This window comes from Notothenia rossii, assembly GCF_949606895.1.
Source record: "Notothenia rossii genome assembly, chromosome: 9".
Lineage (NCBI taxonomy): Eukaryota > Metazoa > Chordata > Actinopteri > Perciformes > Nototheniidae > Notothenia > Notothenia rossii.
The window spans coordinates 4,875,015-4,898,175 of record NC_136907.1 but is presented as its reverse complement, the minus strand read 5'-3'; the positions used below and the strand labels follow the sequence as shown (position 1 = coordinate 4,898,175).

The window sequence follows — 23,161 nt, the reverse complement described above, 5'->3', positions numbered from 1 at the left end:
ACATCAACATGTGTCCCCTCTGTGGAAAGAGACTCTGAAAGTTTCAGGAACAAAGATTCTCTCTCTTTTTGATCCATTTCTATAAAAACCTGTCTGAAAATGAGCTGATCAGATTTTGGACACTTTATGATGTCATAACGATGTTTTGTCTTGAGTAACCATTAGCCAATCAGAAACCAAGGTAACCCCACCCCCCCCCCCCCCTCCTCCATCATTTGAGTTGTGTCGACTAATTTAGGAAAGTTAGAGTGAGTTTGCAGTGGAGGGAACACAGAGATTTTAGCCTTTGCAGACACAACAACCGATATAACACACTACAGGAAATGGAAACCCCAAGAAGCAGAATAAGGCCTCTCTCTGAGGCTGAATCCCAAACCTATGGATCAGTTCAGGACATCCAAAAAGTCCAAAACCGGAAAAATGTCCTGTGCTGCAAACCGTGTTTCTCATAATCGGAGATGCGTGTCATCTTCAGCGTTATGTAATCCCTTAATGATGCTTCCACTTATTAAAGCCCAGACAGCAGAATCTCTCTTGGCATCAGGAATCCTTTAAAGCACCGCTTCGTCTTCTCTAAAACTGCATGTGTTAATATATCTTTCTTTCTTTATTCACTAAGGTAAGTAAATATCATGAACAGAGCGGCCGACATAATGCAGACAGATGGTCATTAAATGTCAATCTAATCAACATCTAAACTCGTTAAGCAAGGCAACCACTCCTGGAACAATTAGCAATCTATTACTCTTTTAATTTGGGCTCTTCTCCTTGTCGTGAGAAAGGTGCAATTAAGTGAAGGTAGGAAAGATAGATAACGGGAACAACGGGAGATCAATCAAGGCTGTGCTAAATATCTCCAGCTATACTGTGATCAGAGGTGGGAAGTATTGGAGTACAAATACTTTGTTACTGAACTAAAGTACATGTTTCTGGTATCAATACAAATACCTGTACTTTCTACTTCTTACATGTTGAACACAAATACCTGTACTTTCTACTTCTTCCATTTTGAACCCAAATACCTGTACTTTCTACTTCTTACATGTTGAACACAAATACCTGAACTTTCTACTTCTCACATTTTCCAAACAGGCTGGTTCCTTTAGTTTGAATGTGTGTTTGGTGGTGTGATCCTTATTATTTAGAGCAGGGGTGTCAAACTCAAGGCCCGGGGGCCAAATCCGGCCCGCGACTTCATTTTATGTGGCCCTGCAAGAGCTTGCAAAGAATATAATACGTTTATTATACGGTTACATGCTACTTTACAGAAGCAGGTTGCCCATAAACGACATGTCCCACAATGCATTTCGTTTTGTGACATGCACACTGAAGAGACTTGCAATTATTAGCCCTGGACTTCTGCTTTCAGACATAATTAATTACTAAGTTATTATCCTATCCGATAATAATCCAATTCAGAGGCAATGATGTAATATAATACATTATTTAATATATATCAGTGTTTCCCACATCATTTTAATCTATTTGTGGGGGCACCGCACCCCACCCCGGCAGGAAAAGCCAAAGGCCCCTTAACCTATTCGGGTGGCCCACGCATCCACCACCCCCTCAAATAACAAAATACATGCAAGATCATGGCTACTGTAGCAGACAACGTTCTTGTTGCTCTGTGTTGCGTTGTTAATGAGTGACACACCGGAGTTGAGGATCTGTGGGGTTTATTCTCCCAAAAATATAATTTACAATTTAGGCATTTACTAGACGCCTTATCGAAAGCGACTTCCAATGACCAATTGCAGGGACATTCTCCCTGGAGTAACTGAGTGCCTTACTAAAGGGCGCACTAGTGGTGGTGTTCCAGGCGGGATTTGAACTCAGAACCTTCCGATCATCAGCCCACCTTACTATCACCAGGGATTACTTTTTTATGAGATCTATTTGTTACGATATTTAATTGTGAAATGAATCAATGTATGGGAAACACTGCATATTATATATTTATATAGTTACAACCGGCCCTTTGAGTGCAACCGTTATGTGAATGTGGCCCACGATGAAATTGAGTTTGACACCCCTGATTTAGGGTCATTGCGTGCCTATTGATTTGAACACGATCCGTGTATCCATCATTTCCTGGTCTTCTCTAAAGAAGAGGGACCAATGAAAACGTTGTCATGTTGCCGTTGGTCACCGTGGAAACATTCATTAGCTAACAATGACATTATTGTTCTATTAATATAAAGGGAGGTCAGGTACTCTTTAAAACAGCTGCTAGTTATGGGTACTTTTTACTGAAGTACATTTCAAAGCCTCTTTACTTTGACTTGAGTAAAGACGTTTAGTCAGTACTTCTACTTTCACCAGAGTATTTTTAAACACGAGTATCTGTACTTCTACTTGAGTGAAGGATGTGTGTACTTTTGCCATCTCTGACTGTGCATGTTTTAGTGGATGCAGGTGGCGTGTAGGAGTAAATATCGTGTAGGAGTAAATATCGTGTAGGAGTAAATATCCAGCAGAAGGTTGTTTTTCTGATGACCGCACTTCTAAAGATAGACTTTAACAACAGTGAGGTGTTAAGTCAGTCGGTGATCATCATCTTCTATTTTCTTAATTAACTAATGTTCTTTACCTAAAGCTCCATTAAATAAACTTGTGCTGCCGTGGTGACTTTGTGTTTTCGGCACATCTGCTGCAACATACGGCTCGCTTCCGATCCCCGGTGCCCTTCAAATGTGGGATTAGCAAAGCATCTTGTATCCAGATGTGATTAGCTGCGTTGCATTTCTGCTTGTGTGAATTTGCCTTGTTAGATTTGCATTTTTGAGGCAGGATGGCAGGACATAGTGGTGCTTTTTTAAAGAAGCATGCCACCTCTGCACTCTAGTAGTAGTAGTAGTAGTACTAGTAATAGTAGTAGTAGTAACAGTAGTAGTAGTAGTAGTAGTAGTAGTAGTAGTAGTAGTAGTAGTAACAGTAGTAGTAGTAGTACTAGTAACAGTAGTAGTAGTAGTAGTAGTAGTAGTAGTAGTAGTAGTAGTACTAGTAACAGTAGTAGTAGTAGTAGTAGTAGTAGTAGTAGTAGTAGTAGTAGTAGTAGTACTAGTAACAGTAGTAGTAGTAGTAGTAGTAGTAGTAGTAGTAGTACTAGTAACAGTAGTAGTAGTAGTAGTAGTAGTAGTAGTAGTAGTACTAGTAACAGTAGTAGTAGTAGTAGTACTAGTAACAGTAGTAGTAGTAACAGTAGTAGTAGTAGTAGTAGTAACAGTAGTAGTAGTAGTAACAGTAGTAGTAGTAGTAGTAGTAGTAGTAGTAGTAACAGTAGTAGTAGTAGTAGTAGTAAAAGTAGTAGTAGTAGTAGTAGTAGTAGTAGTAGTATTAGTAATAGTAGTATTAGTAATAGTAGTAGTAACAGTAGTAGTAGTAGTAGTAGTAGTAGTAGTAGTAGTAACAGTAGTAGTAGTAGTAACAGTAGTAGTAGTAGTAGTAGTAGTAGTAGTAGTAACAGTAGTAGTAGTAGTAGTAGTAGTAACAGTAGTAGTAGTAACAGTAGTAGTAGTAGTAGTAGTAGTAGTAGTAGTAGTAACAGTAGTAGTAGTAGTAGTAGTAGTAGTAGTAGTAACAGTAGTAGTAGTAACAGTAGTAGTAGTAGTAGTAGTAACAGTAGTAGTAGTAACAGTAATAGTAGTAGTAGTAGTAGTAGTAGTAGTAGTAGTAACAGTAATAGTAGTAGTAGTAGTAGTAACAGTAGTAGTAGTCGTAGTAGTAGTAGTAACAGTAGTAGTAGTAGTAGTAACAACAGTAGTAGTAGTAGTAGTAGTAGTAGTTGTAGTAGTAGTAGTAGTAACAGTAGTAGTAGTAGTAGTAGTAGTAGTAGTAGTAGTAGTAGTAACAGTAGTAGTAGTAGTAGTAGTAACAGTAGTAGTAGTAGTAGTAGTAACAGTAGTAGTAGTAGTAACAGTAGTAGTAGTAGTAGTAGTAACAGTAGTAGTAGTAGTAGTAGTAACAGTAGTAGTAGTAGTAGTAGTAGTAACAGTAGTAGTAGTAGTAGTAGTAGTAGTAACAGTAGTAGTAGTAGTAGTAGTAACAGTAGTAGTAGTAGTAGTAGTAGTAGTAGTAGTAGTAGTAACAGTAGTAGTAGTAGTAGTAGTAGTAACAGTAGTAGTAGTAGTAGTAGTAGTAGTAGTAGTAACAGTAGTAGTAACAGTAGTAGTAGTAACAGTAGTAGTAGTAACAGTAGTAGTAGTAGTAGTAACAGTAGTATTAGTAGTAGTAGTAGTAGTAACAGTAGTAGTAGTAGTAACAGTAGTAGTAGTAGTAGTAGTAGTAGTAGTAGTAACAGTAGTAGTAGTAGTAGTAGTAGTAGTAGTAGCAGTAGTAGTAGTAGTAACAGTAGTAGTAGTAGTAGTAGTAGTAACAGTAGTAGTAGTAGTAGTAGTAGTAGTAGTAACAGTAGTAGTAGTAGTAGTAGTAGTAACAGTAGTAGTAGTAGTAGTAGTAGTAGTAGTAGTAGTAGTAGTAACAGTAGTAGTAGTAGTAACAGTAGTAGTAGTAGTAGTTAGATTTAAGGGTAAATGGTTTTGTAGTTGTAATGCTTTTAAGCTCTCTCTGAATACATACATTGTTATTTGGTTTAATAAACCTTTGTAAAGGGTTGAGGACAAACTCGTATAACACAAACAAATAAAGTACTTTTAAGATTTTAATGCTTTTTACCTGCAGTTCTTTTGCAGAACTTGCATTGTTATTATTTGTAATTTATTTAGATTCTCAAGATATTTCAATCACTTTAGTCGTTTTTCTTGTTGAAAAGTTTGAAGGTTCGGCTACATTTGTTTTTGAAATAGCAATGAAGAAGAAGGAGAAGATCCATCTGGAAAGTTTTCACACCCTGGGAGTTATTCTAGTTAGACCATCCAGTAGCAATGACAATGATATTTATTGTCAAAATTCACTTCAAACCCAAATTTGAGACCTTCTGAGATCCTTTAGCCAATCATTCCTCTTCCTAAATTGTCAGAAAAGCAAAAAAAGACAGGAGTCTGAGTCAGACCCCTAAAAACGTTAATCTTGAAGCAACACTTATTGATTTTCACACCTGTGGTCGCTTCAAGAGACGACAGTTTAATCCATCATTTGAGTTGTGTCGACTAATTGGATTGCAAATGATATCAAAACAAAAAGTGGACGCCCCCCCCCCCCAGCAGAAGAAGTGGCAGTTAAACAATGGTAACAGCCCATTACACATGATTGATGAAGTGAAAACAGTGTGTGTTATCTGAGCAAACACAGCAGACCATCTTCATCATCATGGCAGCTTGTTGAGAGGCTTAATGGGATTGTGTGTGGTGTGTGATGAACAATCAGAAAGGGTAACACTTTATATTAAGGTACACAAATTAACCATCAACTAGTTGTTGATTAACATATTAGCAGTATATTGGCTCTTTATTAGTCATTATAAAACACTTATTAATGCCATGTTCTACACGTAATAAGCCATTAGTTGAGTTTTTCCTCAATAATCCTCTAATTAGTGCTTATTTATTGCAAGTAAGGAACTTATTGTACATGAGTTTTGGTCTTAATATGCGCTTCTCAATATGGGCCTAATAAGGCAGGAGTACCACATGAATAGTAATTCTCCCTTAATAACACTTAACAAATATGATCTATTCTTATGGAACAAGACATGAAACTACAAGTGTTAATTAAGTCTAAACAACTCAAAATTAGCTATTAATTTGTGTACCTTAAAGTGGACCTATCATGCTATATTTGAATAATATAGTGTAGGACCATACCTATATAAGGCATATTTATACTTTTTATTTTTCAAAATACCAAACAGATCATGCATTTTAGCCATTCCTCATTTCGCTCAATTTAACACTGTCTTTGCATCATGGGCTGATTCTGTGAGAACAGCACCATCTACAGGCCTGGCATATGTACTACAGCGTCTCCAGCGCTTTCCAACGGCAATGTCCGTGGCTGTCTCCTCCTGATTGGTGGAGTTGGCCCAATAGCCGTAGCGCCACTTCTGTGACGTCATAGAAGTGTTCAAATCTGGATCAGTCTGTATCAGATCCGTTGCAGCCCCTTTTTAAGAGATTTGGGTATGGAGGGAAATAGAGAGGGTTGTGTTTTCTGACACTTGGTGAGTTCCCTGGAACACCGGGGACACATATTCATGTAGAAAATACGTACAAAGGTGCATTTGGCATGATAGGTCCCCTTTAATATAAAGAGTTACCTCAGAAAGTTCAGAAACGACTTCACTCAGCCTCCCAACACCAGTTTAGATCAAAGAGAAATCATAATCAGTCTGAGGAGCATCACGTTGAAGTCACGTAAGGATCCAATTGAAGTTACTTAATAAGGATCCAATTGAAGTTACTTAATAAGGATCCAATTGAAGTTACTTAATAAGGATCCAATTGAAGTTACTTAATAAGGATCCAATTGAAGTTACAGTAAGGATCCAATTGAAGTTACATAAGGATCCAATTGAAGTTACGTAAGTATCCAATTGAAGTTACTTAACAAGGATCCAATCGGGAAAATATCAGGAAGCCTTTTTTCATCATTTATTTTGGTAATATTGGTGAAGAATCTTCACTAGATAATCTGATCCTAGTGTCATTTTTTAAACTGGCAGGTTTTATTGAGTTTTATGGTTCAAAGCTTCATCTTTTCTGATATTACCCTTCAATAAATGTGGTCAAAAATGTAGTGTCACCACTTTAATGGAGAGCATGTCTTCCTTTGTGTGCAAGCAGCACCTTGTTGACAGCGTTAAAAATATTACTTTTGAAAGTCTTATCAACAGCAAGTATCAATCGTAGCGGGATATTTTCTTAGATATAAACGTCTTTTTGAATGCCAAATCTCCTTTTTCTAAAACTGTTGACATTTAAACTTTTAAAATACAATGAAATTAAAGGAAATGTTTGGATCACAAAGTCTAAAACATTCATACGCAGCCACTTTTGGAATCTTAATCTAAAAATATTACACAATGTTTACCTCAGTTTAGCCAAATGTTCATTTTCACCTTTGACAACAAAATGAAAAGACTTGAATAATTGATCCTAGAATTTGAATGTGAACGTTTGAATCAAGATTTGAAGCTCTGAACTATTCAACAACCCCCTACAAAAACAAAACTGACAGTCAGTGTTTTGTGCTTTCCTTATTTACAGTTGCTTTTTGCAGTTATGTTTTTTCTCTCCTGCATATTTTGCTTCAAACCCCCTGAGGCTACTTTAGTGAGATGTGAATGATCTAATGATTGATATCTTAAATGTGAGAAATTTATTAAATAACTGCCGTCGCTTCTGTTGGAGTTTAGTTTCCAGTCTACCCTGCAGCAAATGCTTATCTCTTTGTTAAGACATTGTTAAGAACTCAGGCACTTGCACGACCCGGGAGACAGAGGTAAAGTATTGGTAAGATACTTTATTTTCCAAAACAAAAAAAGCAAGATGAGCAAAAAATTGTCACTTTCAAATCTCTAGCTGAGATGACAAAAAATAAGAACAAAATGAAAATCGCTCACGTGGTGAGGAACAAAATTTTACAATAGCACGAAGAGAGCATAGACCTGAACACGACCATAGACAAAAACGAACTGACCCTGAACACTGGGAGACAGGGGAGTTTAAACGCAGGGTAACAAGACACAGGTGGGAACAATCAGGGGCGGGACTGACGCTGATGAGCACAGGAGACACAGAAGGGGTGACAGGTGAAAACAATCAGGAAATTAGACACACCAGGGAAACTAACAACAGGCAGGAAAACACAGGGAGAAAAGACCAGACAATACACAGGGAGGAAAACATGACAAGGAGAATAGAAAAACACCCACTACCAGACACACAAAACTAAAAACGTGGCACAACACAAGAATCGTGACAGACATGATGTTTTTACATTTAACACCAGCAAGAACATGGCCACTGTGTATTCATACATCAAGTTATCCGTCTCAAGGGCTTTTTCCGAGCCCTTCTGCTCCGCTCAGGTCAAGGTTGAGGGGAAATGACAGTGTAACATACAGTAATGCCTCTCATCCTTGGACTCTTTTTTTGTGCCGTAGCCATTTTAAGGTTAGCGGCAGTGGCGAGCCGTGACTTTTACACCTAGGCCCTCTGAAAACAGCGGCCCGGGGTGCAAAACACATCAATGACAGCGACCCTCTACCACACAAAACAACACCATTTATATAAACACCAGTGGCGAGCCGTGACTTTTATACCTTGGCCCTCTGACCCCCACCCCTTCCCTCGAGTTATTACGTCACAGTGTATACTTCAGCGGAATATCAAAACAACGGCCCGGGGTGCAAAACGCATCAATGAAAGCGACCCTCTACCACACAAAACAAAACCTGTAGATAACCCTATTTGTGTTCTTTGAAATTGAAAAGGATATTGCCTTGTGTTTGTTACTTTCGTTGCAGTTGTATGTCTTAAGTGTAATTTGGCATGCTTTTATTTTGAAGGCGAGTTAACGCTGTTGACAGGAAGTTGTTGTTGCTATGGAAACAAGAAAAGTTTCACAGCGGACGGAACTTTTCATAAATTCCGCGATAATAACACCCACCCATTTAGAGGGAAGATATGATTGGTCAATTGTACTGTCATTTGACATTACTCTCTCGTTCAGTTACTATAGCTGGGTCCTCTGTGAATTCATAGCTGGACCGCCTGGACGTCCAACAGCTCCTCTCTTTACAGTAACTCGCAGAGACGAGCTTCTTTCATTTAACCCTTCACATTCCAACAGAAACTGAATAGGCAGATTCGAAGGATGTATTTATTTGGAAATGTTATTTTAAATACAATTAAATCAATTTATTTTGTTAAAACTAATGAAAAATATAACTAAAATAAAATATTAAAAAATATATAAAAAGATGTATTATTTTTTTTAATGTTTTTAAATATTATTTTGTAGAATATCTTAGGCCCTCACAGAGAGCCAAGAGGGCCCTCACGGCTCGCCACTGGTTAGCAGTGTATGCAAACAATCCAGCTCCTTTCACATGGTGCCATACACCCACTGAGAAGCTGGAAGAACAGATCAGCACTCAGAAAAACGCTGAGATAAAGAGGTGGGAGGTTGTTCTGTCTCAACATACAAGCAGGATGCATTAAAGCCACGGAGATGAAGGGTTAGGGAGGATCGCCGCAGTCATTTCTGACCGTTAACAGTAAGGAAAAAGCCGGTAAATGGACAGTAAAAAGATCGGAGAAGGTTTTATGCTCTGCAGATTGTGCAGCTACGGTTGACCTGGAGAGAAAGAGGTTATTACCGCGATGTGAAAGGAGAAACAATCCCAGGACAGCGAGGTTAAATCAACCCTGAGGCTTGTCACATAGTTTAGGCCACTGTTAACACAACACCCTCTTTCCCAGGACATCCTTTTCACTTTACGAGAGGAGCGCTGAAGAGGCGAGAAAACAGGAAGCAGGAGCTGTTATTTCAGATTTCCCCGACTCCATTAGCTGCTCTGCGCCGCGGCGGCTACCAGATGTTAAATAAAAAATGATGCTTCGTGTTGCACAAAGCCCGGCGCTGCACACATCACATTTTCATATGTTTATCTTTGCGTATTCATAAAGATACGCATGGCGACATGTGGTGTTTACATTATTCAAAGGCAGGGGGAATGGTGCAGATTTAACATGAGCATTTAACCTCACATTAACCGCATTAAGTTACCTCGCCTCAATACAAACCGTGACGCCAAACAGGCTCCACAGGGATGGACTATATATAATGGGAGGACAGTCAACATAAACACCTTAGTATAAGTCTCTAATCAAACCACATAGTTTGGATAAAAAAGGAAATCATTATTTATATAAAACCCTGAGAAGGCTTAAAGACTGCTTAACTAAGATTACATAAAGATACACAAATTCACAATCATTTCAAATAAAACATTTCAAGGTGAATATTTTGATTATTAATACACAGCCTGGCATCAAAAACGATATAGTCTTTACATAAATTATGTATTTTTAAATAAATTCCTTGTTGAATTGTATCTTATGTCATACATTTGATGAGAATCACTAAACATTGTATATTGTAACAGATAAATACACATATATGTATTTATAATTATATGTTTTTGGTGGGGTAGGTAATTCACTTCAGAAACACTTTTTGTTATATTCCATGCTCTTTAAGGTGGGGTAGGTAATTTCGGAGAAACCATCTCCCAAGTGTTTCTGAAAAAAATTACATACCCCACCTTTAACATCCCGATAGCAAAGAATATATTAAATGTTTTGACAATAAATACATAAAAAAATGTCATCTGTGGAAGCCGTAGTTTTTAACATTATTATTCATATTATTTTTTAAATGTATGTTAATTATTTTGTTATTACTTATCTATATTTGTTCTAATGTTTTGAGTCCCATTCAATGTTTACCACAGATTTAACCGATATCTCAGTCAAATTGATCAGATCTTAAAAACAAACAATATTTTCCATTGTTTATATATCTATTACATTTTAAATCAAAATAATATTTAGGTGCTATAATCCCTATACAAATAGACTAATCTAATTGAGTTACAGCGTATGAGTTGTACAGGTTATAGAACAGGTTCTTTAATAACTGTTTTGCAGTTTGGTAGAGAGCGTAGTAATTAAGAGGAACGATAGCTCTTTGAGGAGTTGTCTGGTTTTTGTTCCGACATACATTCAGGTAAGCATAATTAGTGCCTCCACAGCAGCACACGTGTAATTATAAAGTGTGTTGTGTAGTGTAATGCCAAACAGATGCCAAAACAGGAAGTGGAGCCCAGGGAAGATGTCTTTCAATTAGGATCCCGCCCCAGAGTCCAGTCAATTATTCCTCACAGGTCTGCTGGGCTTAGCTTCACGTACAGTAGCCATGTTTCATAAGCCAGACAGAAGAAGAAATAATAAATCAAATCAAAGCAGCTCTGTTTGATGACACAGCTAAACTAAAGTAGTGGAATATGTTGTACATACAGTATGTTGTGGAAATAAGAGGGATAGATGGATTGAGAGATAGATGGATGGATGGATGGATAGATGGATAGATAGAGAGAGAGATGGATGGATGGATGGATAGATGGATAGATAGATGGATGGATGGATAGATAGATGGATAGAGAGATAGATATATGGATGGATAGATAGAGATAGATTTATAGATGGAGAGATAGATAGATATATGGATAGATAGATAGATAGATAGATGGATGGAGAGATAGATAGATAGATAGAAGGAGAGATAGATAGAGAGATAGATGGATAGATGGATAGATAGATGGATAGATAGATGGATGGATGGATAGAAGGATAGATAGAGAGAGAGAGAGATGGATGGATGGATGGATGCATGGATGGATGGATGGATAGATAGATGGATGGATAGATAGATGGAGAAAGAGAGATAGATATATGGATGGATAGATAGAGATAGATGGATAGATGGAGAGATAGATGGATGGATGGATGGATGGATGGATGGATGGATAGAGAGATGGATGGATGGATAGATGGAGCGAGAGAGAGAGAGAGACTTTATTGAACCCAATGGGAAACGTTTGCGTTGCAGCATAAAAAACACAAGGCAAAGTACATGAGAGAAATGAAGACAGATAAGAGTAGACACAGATAGATTTGATCATTGGGTGTAAGTCAGAATAAATCAAATTGCTTCTTTGATGATGAAAAAACAACGTTCTGGCTAAAGTGATTGGCATCAAGGACGTCTTTCAGCCTTTGAAAATGGTCTCTGAAATATAATATAATAAGTATATAGATTGTTTTAAGGCAACAAAAAGGGGCTTTGTTCTGCTCTGATTTGACTTACTAACAGAATCTCTGTGGTTAAGATAGAGGTTTAAAAAGCCTTATGCTCCAGACGATACAGGGCCCTTTAAAGTCTCCTTCTGTGTGAAATAAGATACTGATAAATAAAAGTCACTGTCCCCATTTATCTGAAAGTAGCTGCATATTTGACTCATTAATGCTTCAATATGTCATCCCTATCTTTTTTTCTAAATAAGTACAAGCTTATTTCTCTAATTGGTGTAAGCTAGGGATATATAACTGAGTGGTTTGGAGAGTTTTAATGGTCTGATGCTGTTTTTTGCTAAACATTACTTGGGATTTCAACAGTTACTGCTGCAGCGTGAAGGAGAGTATTGAGTACATACACGAAGTAGATTTCTGAGTTTATTTATTGGTTTGTCTTAAGCCTAAACAGAAGTTCATTGACAAATAAATGCCTGACAAATCGGCCACCGTAAAATACCCTAATGGGAAAATGGTTCAATGGTTCTGAGTGGAGTGTTTAGCAGCAGAAAACAGTCATATAAAACACGAAATGAGGTACTTTCAGTGTGACGTTAACATGCATGGTTGAGCCAGAATTGGGATAGAGAGGTGAAGTCCCTCCCTTTCCTCCATGGGACCTTATTTAGGAAAAATGATGTATTGAAGTCAATGGAGAGAGAAAGATTATCTTTTGATTGAATTGTGCCACGAATTACACATATGATGTTTGTCAATTCAAGTAACACTTTTTTTGTGTGAACCGCTCAATGAACTACATCTCCCATCTCGCACCACACACCAAGATGGCCGTCACGTTGGCACATTTCACTTCTTTCTTTCAGAATGAGGCGGAAAGTATTAAAAGAGGTGAAAATCACTCCAAGTCTGGGCATGTTGAGAGCTGTACATACACACAAGGGGAGTTAGTCGGTTCGTAAGAGCCAGCATGCGGGACCGGGACTCTGGGATTTGTAGTCTTTCTAGTTGAATATTTTAAATTTTTACGACAAACTGACTTTTTTGACATGGAAATTATTTTTTTTAATTGAGAAACATCATATGTGTAATTCGTGGCACAATTCAAACGGGTTCGAAAGATAACCTTTCTCTCCCCATTGACTTCAATACATACTTTTTCCGAAATAAGGTCCCATGGGTCGGAAGCAGATGGGCGTGACTTCGCCTCTCTACTGGAAAAGAACATTCTGGGTATTTTCTTAGTCATACTTCCTTTCATAAACGTTACAGTTGACTCTTAATCATAGTGACAGAAAGACTTCCTGTAGCATTTTCCGGAGCGGTATTGTACATCTTTGATAAGAGCATCCATCTGTTTCGAATTTCCTAAAAAACTCGTCTTCAAGTCAAATCTCCACTTATTTGTCCTCGTCTTATAGCACATGGAGTTTGCATGAGATCCTGGGGAACAGTACAGTAAATGTCACGTCTTTTATGCGGTTTGAACTTTAAAGCTTGATGCTGTGATTTACCGCGTCCGACCACGCTCAAAAAACGAGCTTCCTGGAATAATTTTAAGGCTAAGATTATCTTCAAATTATGTCACTTCCAGATGCTCAGTGAAATGAAAATGTCAGTTGATGAAATGCAGTGAAAGAGTGAAATGAGTTCAGTTCACCTGAGAGGCCCAGCAGCTCCGATGGTGATGGTTTTAAATGGAGATCAGAAATGGTGATGAAATAACAAGGAACAGTACCGACTACCTCTCACTGTGTTATGAATATTTAACAAAGAGAGGTCATTTAAGTGTTTAAGCTACACTTCATCTTGTAGAGCTGATTTTAAAATCCCTCTACAAAGCTCTCTTATTTCACTGAGTCTCTATTGTTTTATTTTCCATACAAGCCTTAAAAACCTCGACAGTGGGTTTTTAAAATACACCAAAAGTCCCCGAAAATCAAATTGGGGAAAAGGGTTTCATCCACTATGCTCTGAAAAAGTGTAACACCACACCAGAAAATATAAGGGGACAAACTAGTTTAAACAATGCACTCATTTAATTGTTGTGATTATTATTTATTAATTTAAATTGTTTCCATTGTTTTATTCATATTCCTTTATTCATTGGGTCTTATTTAATGTTTCACTTTAATATTATTATTATTATTACTACAATCTTATTTTATTAGTATTCCTTTTTGCTCAATACATCTTTTGAATTTTTTTGTATAGTATTTGTTAATTTTGTCCTATTTTTTTCACTTTCACTGAATGGGTTATCCGTATATATATATACATATACGGAATGTCTATATGCACCCGGGTGTAAACAGACATACGGCAGCTATTCGGCTATTTACACCCACCCCAAAAACGTCTCATAACTTCTTTCCGACTGTTATGGCAGATTAATTAACCCCCTTTCATCAGGGGGATCTGTGGGACATGTATTACCTTACAGCCATGTTCACGATATAGCACAGGTGTTTGTTGTCCCTGATGTTCAGGTAACCTTACCAAGCGATCGTAGAAAGAGCAAGAAGAGATGCATACAGTACAACACCCGGGTGTAAATAGCTACGGTGCTTAAGATAATAAGTGCCGTACGACGCAGCAGCACAAGGGAATGAAGTTATCAAAGAAACATTTCCATACCTATACATCCAAAGCTAAAAGGTTTCAACGTTGAACTTGAATGTAATGTCTTATCTACTGTTTATCTTGTGTAGTGTGCCATATTGTTGAAGCACTTTGAGCTTCATTCTGTTTGTGAAAAGTACTTTTATAAATATATATTTCCCCCTCTCTCCATAGGACACTGAAATCATCAACACAGCGATTCTGACCGGGCGCACAGTGGCTATACCTGTCAAGATGGTCTCCATAGAGATGAATGGAGCCGTCACCGACGTCTCTGCCTTTGTGCAGTGCAAGTCCTCCAATGAAGACATTGTTAAGGTACAGTAAACCTGATTTCCTTCATCTCTGTATCTGGGATAAGATGTCAATTTAGACAGAAGTAATCCCCTTACTCTCGCAGTAATACTGGAGAGTGGCCCAGCAGCACACACAGTATCAGGGAAGCATAAAAGCTTTATTGTGGGTCGCTCCATACGTACTCATGATTTGATTATTCCGTTATGCCTCGGACAAAATCAATGGATGTTCCTAAAAGTCTACTGATAAATCAATATGGTTACAGGAGCAGCCTTTTGGAAAGACCTCACCTGCTGCTTGTCAAGGAGACACTTTGGCTCTGGTCGAATTCTCCAAAAAATCTGATCTTACGTCTTTTCCAAACCACTTGTCCTTAACCTCAGAGAAAAGATCAAGGGGTTACGGAACGAAGTGAAGGAGAAGTCATAAGGACTTAGGAAAAGAGACTACATTTACACTATTAACATGATTCTGCTGTGGGCAAACTAGCTTTTTCCGTGAATGGACAACTAAAAATGCATCTTAATACTTCTTTCATGCAGCTTTATAAACTGGAAAGATATTTTACTTCCTTATCAAGGGTTTGAATCAAGATTTATGAAAGGAAAGTGAAATTAAATTGTTGCTAGCTCTGCTGTCCACTCAAATCGACCTGAATCCCAGTTAGTATGATTGCGTACAATTGTTTTAAAAATAAATAGTACTTTATGCAATATATGCATAACTTATAAGGCCTACACACTGTGTGTACCACCATTCAAACAAGGCACATTTCCATCAGTAGTTTTGGACAGATTTAGCAAGTCACCCTAAAGAAAAGTAATCAACTCATTAGAAACATGCAACATAGAGGCTCGCAATACAGCACATGCTAATAAAAGTGAACATACGTATTACATAGCAAGACATAGCTTGAGGCATTATAGAAAGACAGTAGGCTATAGTGAGATTCCTGTGTTTAATTTTATACAGAAGGCAACATCCGAATGCTGCATCTTTTCAAATGTCGCAGCTGTAAAGGTTGGTCCAATGTATCCTAAGCTCAAGGAGATAACAAAGGAAGCGTTGAAGCTCCTTTCCTATCATCTAGAGCAGGGGATCCCAACCTTTTTTCCCAAGAGCCCCCCCAAATGACTCCTGTTGGAAGTTGGGGGGGGGGGGGCGCAACAGCGTTAATTAAAGTTTCAAAGTCTCAAAAATGCTACAACTCCTGTCACAAACTGGATGAATGTGAAGTATTTTGTTAAAGGAGAACGAAAGCGTAATTAAGGAGAACTATTGGAGTGACTTTGATGGTTATTGGACTCAGGATGAATTCATTTGGATTCCCGCTGTATGAAGAAATTAAAGGACGGCGCAAGTGGAAACAATTCACAAAGGGATCAAACAGTTTAAAACACATGCTCAAAGTAAGCTGGATTTTAGCCGATGTGTTTATGTGGATTCAAAAGTTGTAAATAATCTACAAAATGGAGGAGACCGATCTGATCGGAGCAACTGTGACAAATAATCCAACTGAAACCGGCATGGACAATGACTATGTTTTAAAAATGCGCTTATCCAGAAAAGCCTGGTTCGGACATTTTACGGGTAGAAGAAACATTTCTATTAAAGAAAGAATTATACATTTCTGTCTTTTTATGCCTTTAATAGCTACTAACTTGAATTGTTATTCAAATTAATTAATTATTTTGTATATGTTATTGTAATGTAGAGACAAGGCTTTTAGTGACAATGATGTATTGTGTTACAATTATATGTAAAAAATAAATAAATAAAAAAGTCTAAATATGATATTTGACCTCAAATCATCTGAGGCCTGGCGCCCCCCCTGCGATCTTTGGCGCCCCCCCTGCGATCTTTGGTGCCCCCCAGGTTGGGAACCACTGACCTAGAGCAGGGGTCTCCAACACGTCGATCGCGAGCTACCGGTAGCTCGCGGGCAGCTTTTCAGTAGCTCGCCGCTCGCGGTTCACAGACTGCGTAGACAAAATCCCACGACAATAAATGCACCTGAATCAGTCCGTGTCGCTGCGGCTCAGACACACATGGATTTATGGTTTAAAAAATACTCACTTCAGCACCACGTCAGGTTTTTGGTGGATTTAATCAAGTCTTGGATTGCAGAGTATGAATGTCCTCTTGCTATTTCCAGTTGATAAATATTTGTGTAAAGTTTGTGAAGGCTGGAGGAAAAAAGCTTCCGCGATCACCGTCTCCTCTCTTCCTCCAAACCCCGCCCCCTCCCTGAAAACATTGAGTGACAGGCTGATAGTGACCCGATTGAAACGTTATTATTCACTTAATCACTGATTGAGATGATGTGAAGCGGATTTTTCTGACATGAATGAAATGTAAATACAGAACAAGGCCGACTGATGAACATTTAAATTACTCTATAGAGTGAACCTAAGTGGGTACACTCCAGCATACACCTGTATGGTGGACTCCATGCTGTGCCATTCATCTAAGGAGACCAATGGAGTCTCTGAGAAGGTTCAAATGGGTACTTTAATTAAAAAAGGCGCGGTAATGTTACAAGAAGAATATTGTTCAGTGAGAAAAACAGCTGTGTTCTCGGGCTCTCGAGAGCGAAGGAAAGAGAGAGAGAAACACATTCAGCTGTTAAATATCCTCTTCTGTCTCCTCCCCGTGTGCCGGTTGGCGCTGCTGGGGCCGGCCCTCCACGTCTTCAATGTCCGTTGTTCCGCATAACAGAGGATTCAGACATTGTACATTCAATATATGACTAAACACGCCCTTCCTCCTCATATTGTCTTTCATGACTTTTCATTCATTGCATTTTAAACGCTGTAATCAATACTTTAAAAATACTGGAAATACTTCACGGCAGTTATCATTTCCGGTAGTTCCAGATGTTGTCATATGCTACCCACGTCTGTAAACAAAACATATTCAAATAAACCTTAATTTAATATTCAGCAATAATAATATCTCGACGCCTATAGTTGTAGTGTTGAAATCAGTAGGTTCCGGTGTGCAACACTCCGTGTCATTTCGCTACTAAATTCACCTCTATAGGAAAAGGAATATTAGCCACATGCTAAATGCTAACCGGAGATGAAGGATTTTCAGAATAAAAGCTTGACAACTAGTTGTACGCGAGAACTTCTGTTTTTTCAGTATAAAACAGCATTTAAACTGACGGTATGTTTAAACTAAATGATGCCATCAAAACATTGATTTTTAATTCTAACAGAAGTAAAGATTTGTTATAAGCTTTGGGTATTGCAATTTCACACGTGTACAAAAATAGCTTAATTCAACTGATGAGTGCTATGTGAATAAATGTAAGCGATGTGATGCAAGTAGCTCTTGGCCACTTTCATTTTTTCAAAGTAGCTCTCAGATGAAGAAAGGTTGGACACCCCTGATCTAGACAAATCAAACAGCTCTTATCATGGCTGACACTTCCTGTTCATTTCCCTCTGTTTTAAACCTCCTTAAACTAAAATTATTCAACCGCTCCCTCTCCTCTCAGAGATCTGCTCACCTGAAGTGCCGCCGTGTAAATCCCAGCATCTCTTGTTCCTCTTTAAGTGCGATGCAGATTTGACACGAGTACTTCAGGTTCCTGGGAACAATCACCGCTCGGGCTCGCAGGGAATCCAAGCTGAGATGCAATATGAAGTGTCGTCGGTTGATTAAATAAATTAAAATGGGATCACAACAACGTGCAGCGCACATTAGAGACTGTGATTACACCCTTATTATTTACTCCAGCCAATTACAGTCACAATAGATTGCACTATAGGCAGAGTGTATAATTGTATAAGCAGTACAGTGAAGTGTTGCCGTGTGGTCCGCTCGTTTGATCAAATTAAAAATGGATGTAAGGGAAGATGTGTCCTCAGATGGCAGAAACAACAACCTATAATGAAACTAAAACAATGACATTTTCTTATTTGGCTATTTCTAGAAGCAGGGATTTTCAAATGCATAACGAGAAGACCTTACAACAATAGAAGTAGCACATTACAAATAGAATAACGAATGGTTTGCAGGTTTATGGTTCAGGTAAAAGAAATGTCATTAACCTAAACTGAAAATGTATTTAATGGATAATTTTTATGAACAAAATGGTTACTGAAATGTGAACGCAGTTAAAGCAAATACTCGTTATATAATCAACAAAATTCGAAAAATATACACTTTTCTTTTGTGCGTATAACGATAATTCATGATTATCCCCAAGTGAAGGAGTTCAAGTATCTCAGGGTCTTGTTCTCGAGTGAGGGAACAATGGAGCGTGAGATGGGTCGGAGAATCGGAGCAGCGGGAGCGGTACTGCAGTGTGATGAAAAGAGAGCTGAGCCAGAAGGCAAAGCTCTCTGTCTACCGCGCCATTTTCCTTCCTTCCCTCACCTATGGTCATGAAGGATGGGTCATGACCGAAAGAACGAGATCGCGGGTACAAGCGGCCGAGATGGGTTTCCTCCGCAGGGTGGCTGGCGTCTCCCTTAGGGATAAGGTGAGAAGTTCGGTCATCCGGGAGGGACTCGGAGTTGAACCGCTCCTCCTTCGCGTCGAAAGGAGCCAGTTGAGGTGGTTCGGGCACCTAGTTAGGATGCCACCTGGGCGCCTCCCTAGGGGGGTGTTCCAGGCACGTCCAGCTGGGAGGAGACCGAGGGGTAGACCTAGAACCAGGTGGAGGGATTATATCTCTTCTCTGGCCTGGGAGCACATTGGGACCCCCCAGTCAGAGCTGGTTGATGAGGGGAAAGAAAGTTTGGGGCTCTCTGCTGGAACTGATACCTCCGAGACCCGACCACGGATAAGCGGGAGAAGATGGATGGATGAACAAATAGATTTCCAGACTCCAAAGTAAAAGCAAGCGTAGTGAAGTAGAAGTAAATGTATTAGAAGGAGATCTATTGAATAGGCAAACCATACATTTCTCCATGCAATCTGTTTATTTTTCCCTACAAAACCAAACTAATGTATAGATTTGTACTCAAATATCCTCTTGGGAAAGTGTTTCCATGGTTAGTCTTTAAATGTAAAACTATAATAGGTAACTTAAGCAGTTAAGGTGTCTAACGACTCTTTCCATCATCGCTTTATCCGTGACGTTCACTGGTTGTTGGACACGAGAGTTTGCTGCACAAAGGGTAACAAAGGCAGCCGGATGAAGGAGGAAGTTAAGTGTGCATTGTTCCCGCTGTCTTACTCACACTTTCTAATTACCAGGAGGGTGACGCTAACTGCCTGAGCATGAATTATGTGGACAAGTAAACTCTGCGTGCAGCAACAAGGACCCGAGTGTTTTAACCTAGGGACTCTCATAGCTGTATTCTTCTTTAAGTAGTCTATACTTCTCCAACTCCTTGCCATGTAAAGGTCATGCAGCTCTTGGAAACTTTAAATACAGTAACAGCTGCATGTTAATACTCTGCGCCGGGGAACAGCCGTCGGGAGAGAAGGACGGACGTGACTCGCAGCGTGATCAACTCTGACTTCTTAGGCTCGTCTCGTGATAACAGAAATCCTTAACAGATTAATACATCATATTTGAATAATGTCAAATCCACTCTGTTATAAAGCCTATTCAGATTTAAATTACTCTGCATTTGCATAAAATGTGTCCTTGGCAAGACATCACTCACCATGAATACCAATACACACATGACGCACGACAGTATTGGATCTTAAAGAGGACATATTATTCACATGTTCTGACATGTCTCCATGTTTTAACGTTCAGAAAGCTCTTTGCTCTCACACTGCCTGTGCTGCAGCACCTCTTTCCACCCTCTGTCTGAAACCAGAGCCCAGTCTGCTCTGATTGGTTAGCTGGCCAGCTCTGTTGTGATTGGTCAACCGCTAAGAGATGTCCCGCCCCTGTGTCTATCACCACCTGTGTGTGTGTGTGTGTGTGTGTGTGTGTGTGTGTGTGTGTGTGTGTGTGTGTGTGTGTGTGTGTGTGTGTGTGTGTGTGTGTGTGTGTGTGTGTGTGTGTGTGTGTGTGTGTGTGTGTGTGTGTGTGTGTGTGTGTGTGTGTGTGTGTGTGTGTGTGTGTGTGTGTGTGTGTGTGTGTGTGTGTGTGTGTGTGTGTGTGTGTGTGTGTGTGTGTGTGTGTGTGTGTGTGTGTGTGTGTGTGGCTTCTGCTTATGATGGCCGGCAAGTCGTCTCTATCCCCTGAGACACGCTTCTCCATCCTCTCCCAGCGTGTATAGACAGACACACACACACACACACACACACACACACACACACACACACACACACACACACAGATGTCCCGCCCCTTAGCCTATCACATACAAAGTGTTGGAGCGCTAGCAAATAGGATAAGATAAGAAGTACTCTGTTGCAGCAGCATAAAACAGAACAAGGCATTGCACATAATAACACATTAAAATAGAAATAAACAATTCTAAAATATAAACATCTCCAAAAGGAAATATAAATAAACCAGCATTACAGAGTAAGACAAATAAACAGATGACCTTGAAGATAAAAAATCTATAAACTGCCTGACAAATAAAAACACTATTGAAGGGCCAATTTTCTGTTAATAGAAAACGCACGTTTGACAGTTATTTCACTATGTGACCGATTGAAATGGGGAAGTCTAAAGGGAATAGAATATGTGGTGGTTAAAATATTTACCATTTTGACCTGTTGTGTCTTGCAAGACGTATTCATTTTGCAAAACATATCTTAAAGGCCAGTTCCTCTAAATTAGTTTACACCAGGAATCTCACCACATTTTTATTTCTATATTTATTAGGGCTGTCAAACGATTACAATTTTTAATCAGATTAATCACAGCTTAAACATTTATTAATCATGATTAATCACCATGTCACTATGTCCAAAATATGCCATTTCTTTATGTATATTGTTGTGGGAATGGAACGATAAATGAAAGAAGGCGGATATATCCATTTAACATACAGTATGTTTATTATAACATTGTTATGTGTGTCAAAATGAAAGAAAGCCCACACACCTATCAATCATCAAACCGTGGGGTCTTATTTCATTACGCGTTGATTTCTATCAACACGTAATGTTGTATCGATGTATATAGAGATGTACTACAGCAAAAGTATTCTCTGTCGGGACTTCCTGCAACAACAACACGTCGTTATCTTGATTCTGATTGGCCAGAAGACATTATCAAAGATGTTTTATTGAGAAGACGATCACAACGTGACAAAGGTTTCCAAAACCGTTTCTAGTCTTGGGTATTTCCAGACAAGTGGCTGCTGAAATCAATCTTACTAACTGCTGTCTGTGCAAATTTACTCGGCGCGAGTTGGCGGACTTTATTTGGCTTACTTTAACATCATTTTTCATGGTGGGGCTAAGGTGGGGCTAAGCCATTTCTTGGTATGGCTGTAGCCTACCCCAGCGCTGCCACTGGTGGGATGTATGGGGCGGGCCATTCTGCACATGCGTTAAATGCGTTAAATATTTTAACGCAAATTAATTAAAAAAGTTAATTACCGCCGTTAACCGCGATAATTTTGACAGCATTAATATTTATTCTTAGATTATTACCAAGGCGTTTGTTCATATATCGTTAAGCTGATTTGTGTCACAATGTAATCCTAAACAATATGGAAAGTAAAGATTTGTATTCGACAGTATTAACAAAGATATTATCTCTCTGTAAAAACCTTTAATGCTAATATGTCAACAAAATAATACACTATTTATTAAGATAATAATAATAATAGATAATCAAACAAACAAAACAAAAGTAAATAATGATTACTAATATGCATGTTTAAACATCAGATTTCAGAAGTAATACAGAACAGCGGGGTGTGGTTAAAGTTGTGGAGAGGAACAGGTGTTTGCTTTGGGACGGCTTGCCTCAGCACGTCGTTGATCATTTTTCATTATCCATTAAAGACAGGTCGCTGGGCCATGTGATATTGAGTGGGCTCGCTCCAGTGCACCTGCCATTGAACAATCCAGATCATTTAAAATGAGCCCCTTCAGGCGCAGGAAACACTCCAGTCATGACAGGTCAATGAAACGTCCCCAGAATACTGAAGTACACGACAAAAACTCGAAATCTTGCCAAGTATTTGTGTCTAATATCTAGTCAGAATATATCTTTACAACACACTAACTTCAGAAGTAACACTGCAGTGAAATATCGGGTCTTGTTTTTAGACAATGCACCATCTGTTAAAGGTCACCTATCATGCTATTTGTAGGCAATAGCATAGGTCTCAGATATATAAAAAAATATAAAAAACATGTCTATGAAGTGTTTGCTCAAAATACCAAACAGATCACCCATTCTAGCCATGCATCATATCCCTCTATTTCACTTCCTGTTTCAAAAGTGCTGATTTTATGGATAAAGCTTCAAAAATAAAAAATTGATTAAAAAAAAAAAAAGGGGTGGAGCTTATGCCTGACATGCGGGAGATTCTACCGGCAGATACTGTCGTGATGAAACGCCATATCATGGATTATCA

The 23,161-nt window shown here is 38.7% G+C and overlaps 1 protein-coding gene across 2 annotated transcripts in view; it reads left to right on the top strand.

Annotated features, from left to right (window-relative positions):
• The window catches only part of tmem132e (transmembrane protein 132E), a 532,636-nt gene that overhangs the window by 439,057 nt on the left and 70,418 nt on the right, over positions 1-23,161 (top strand). For both annotated transcript variants that reach the window (XM_079649699.1, XM_079649698.1), the window contains exon 5: positions 14,574-14,717. In XM_079649699.1, coding sequence (XP_079505825.1) covers positions 14,574-14,717 — 144 coding nt within the window. The remainder of the gene's footprint in view (positions 1-14,573; positions 14,718-23,161) is intronic.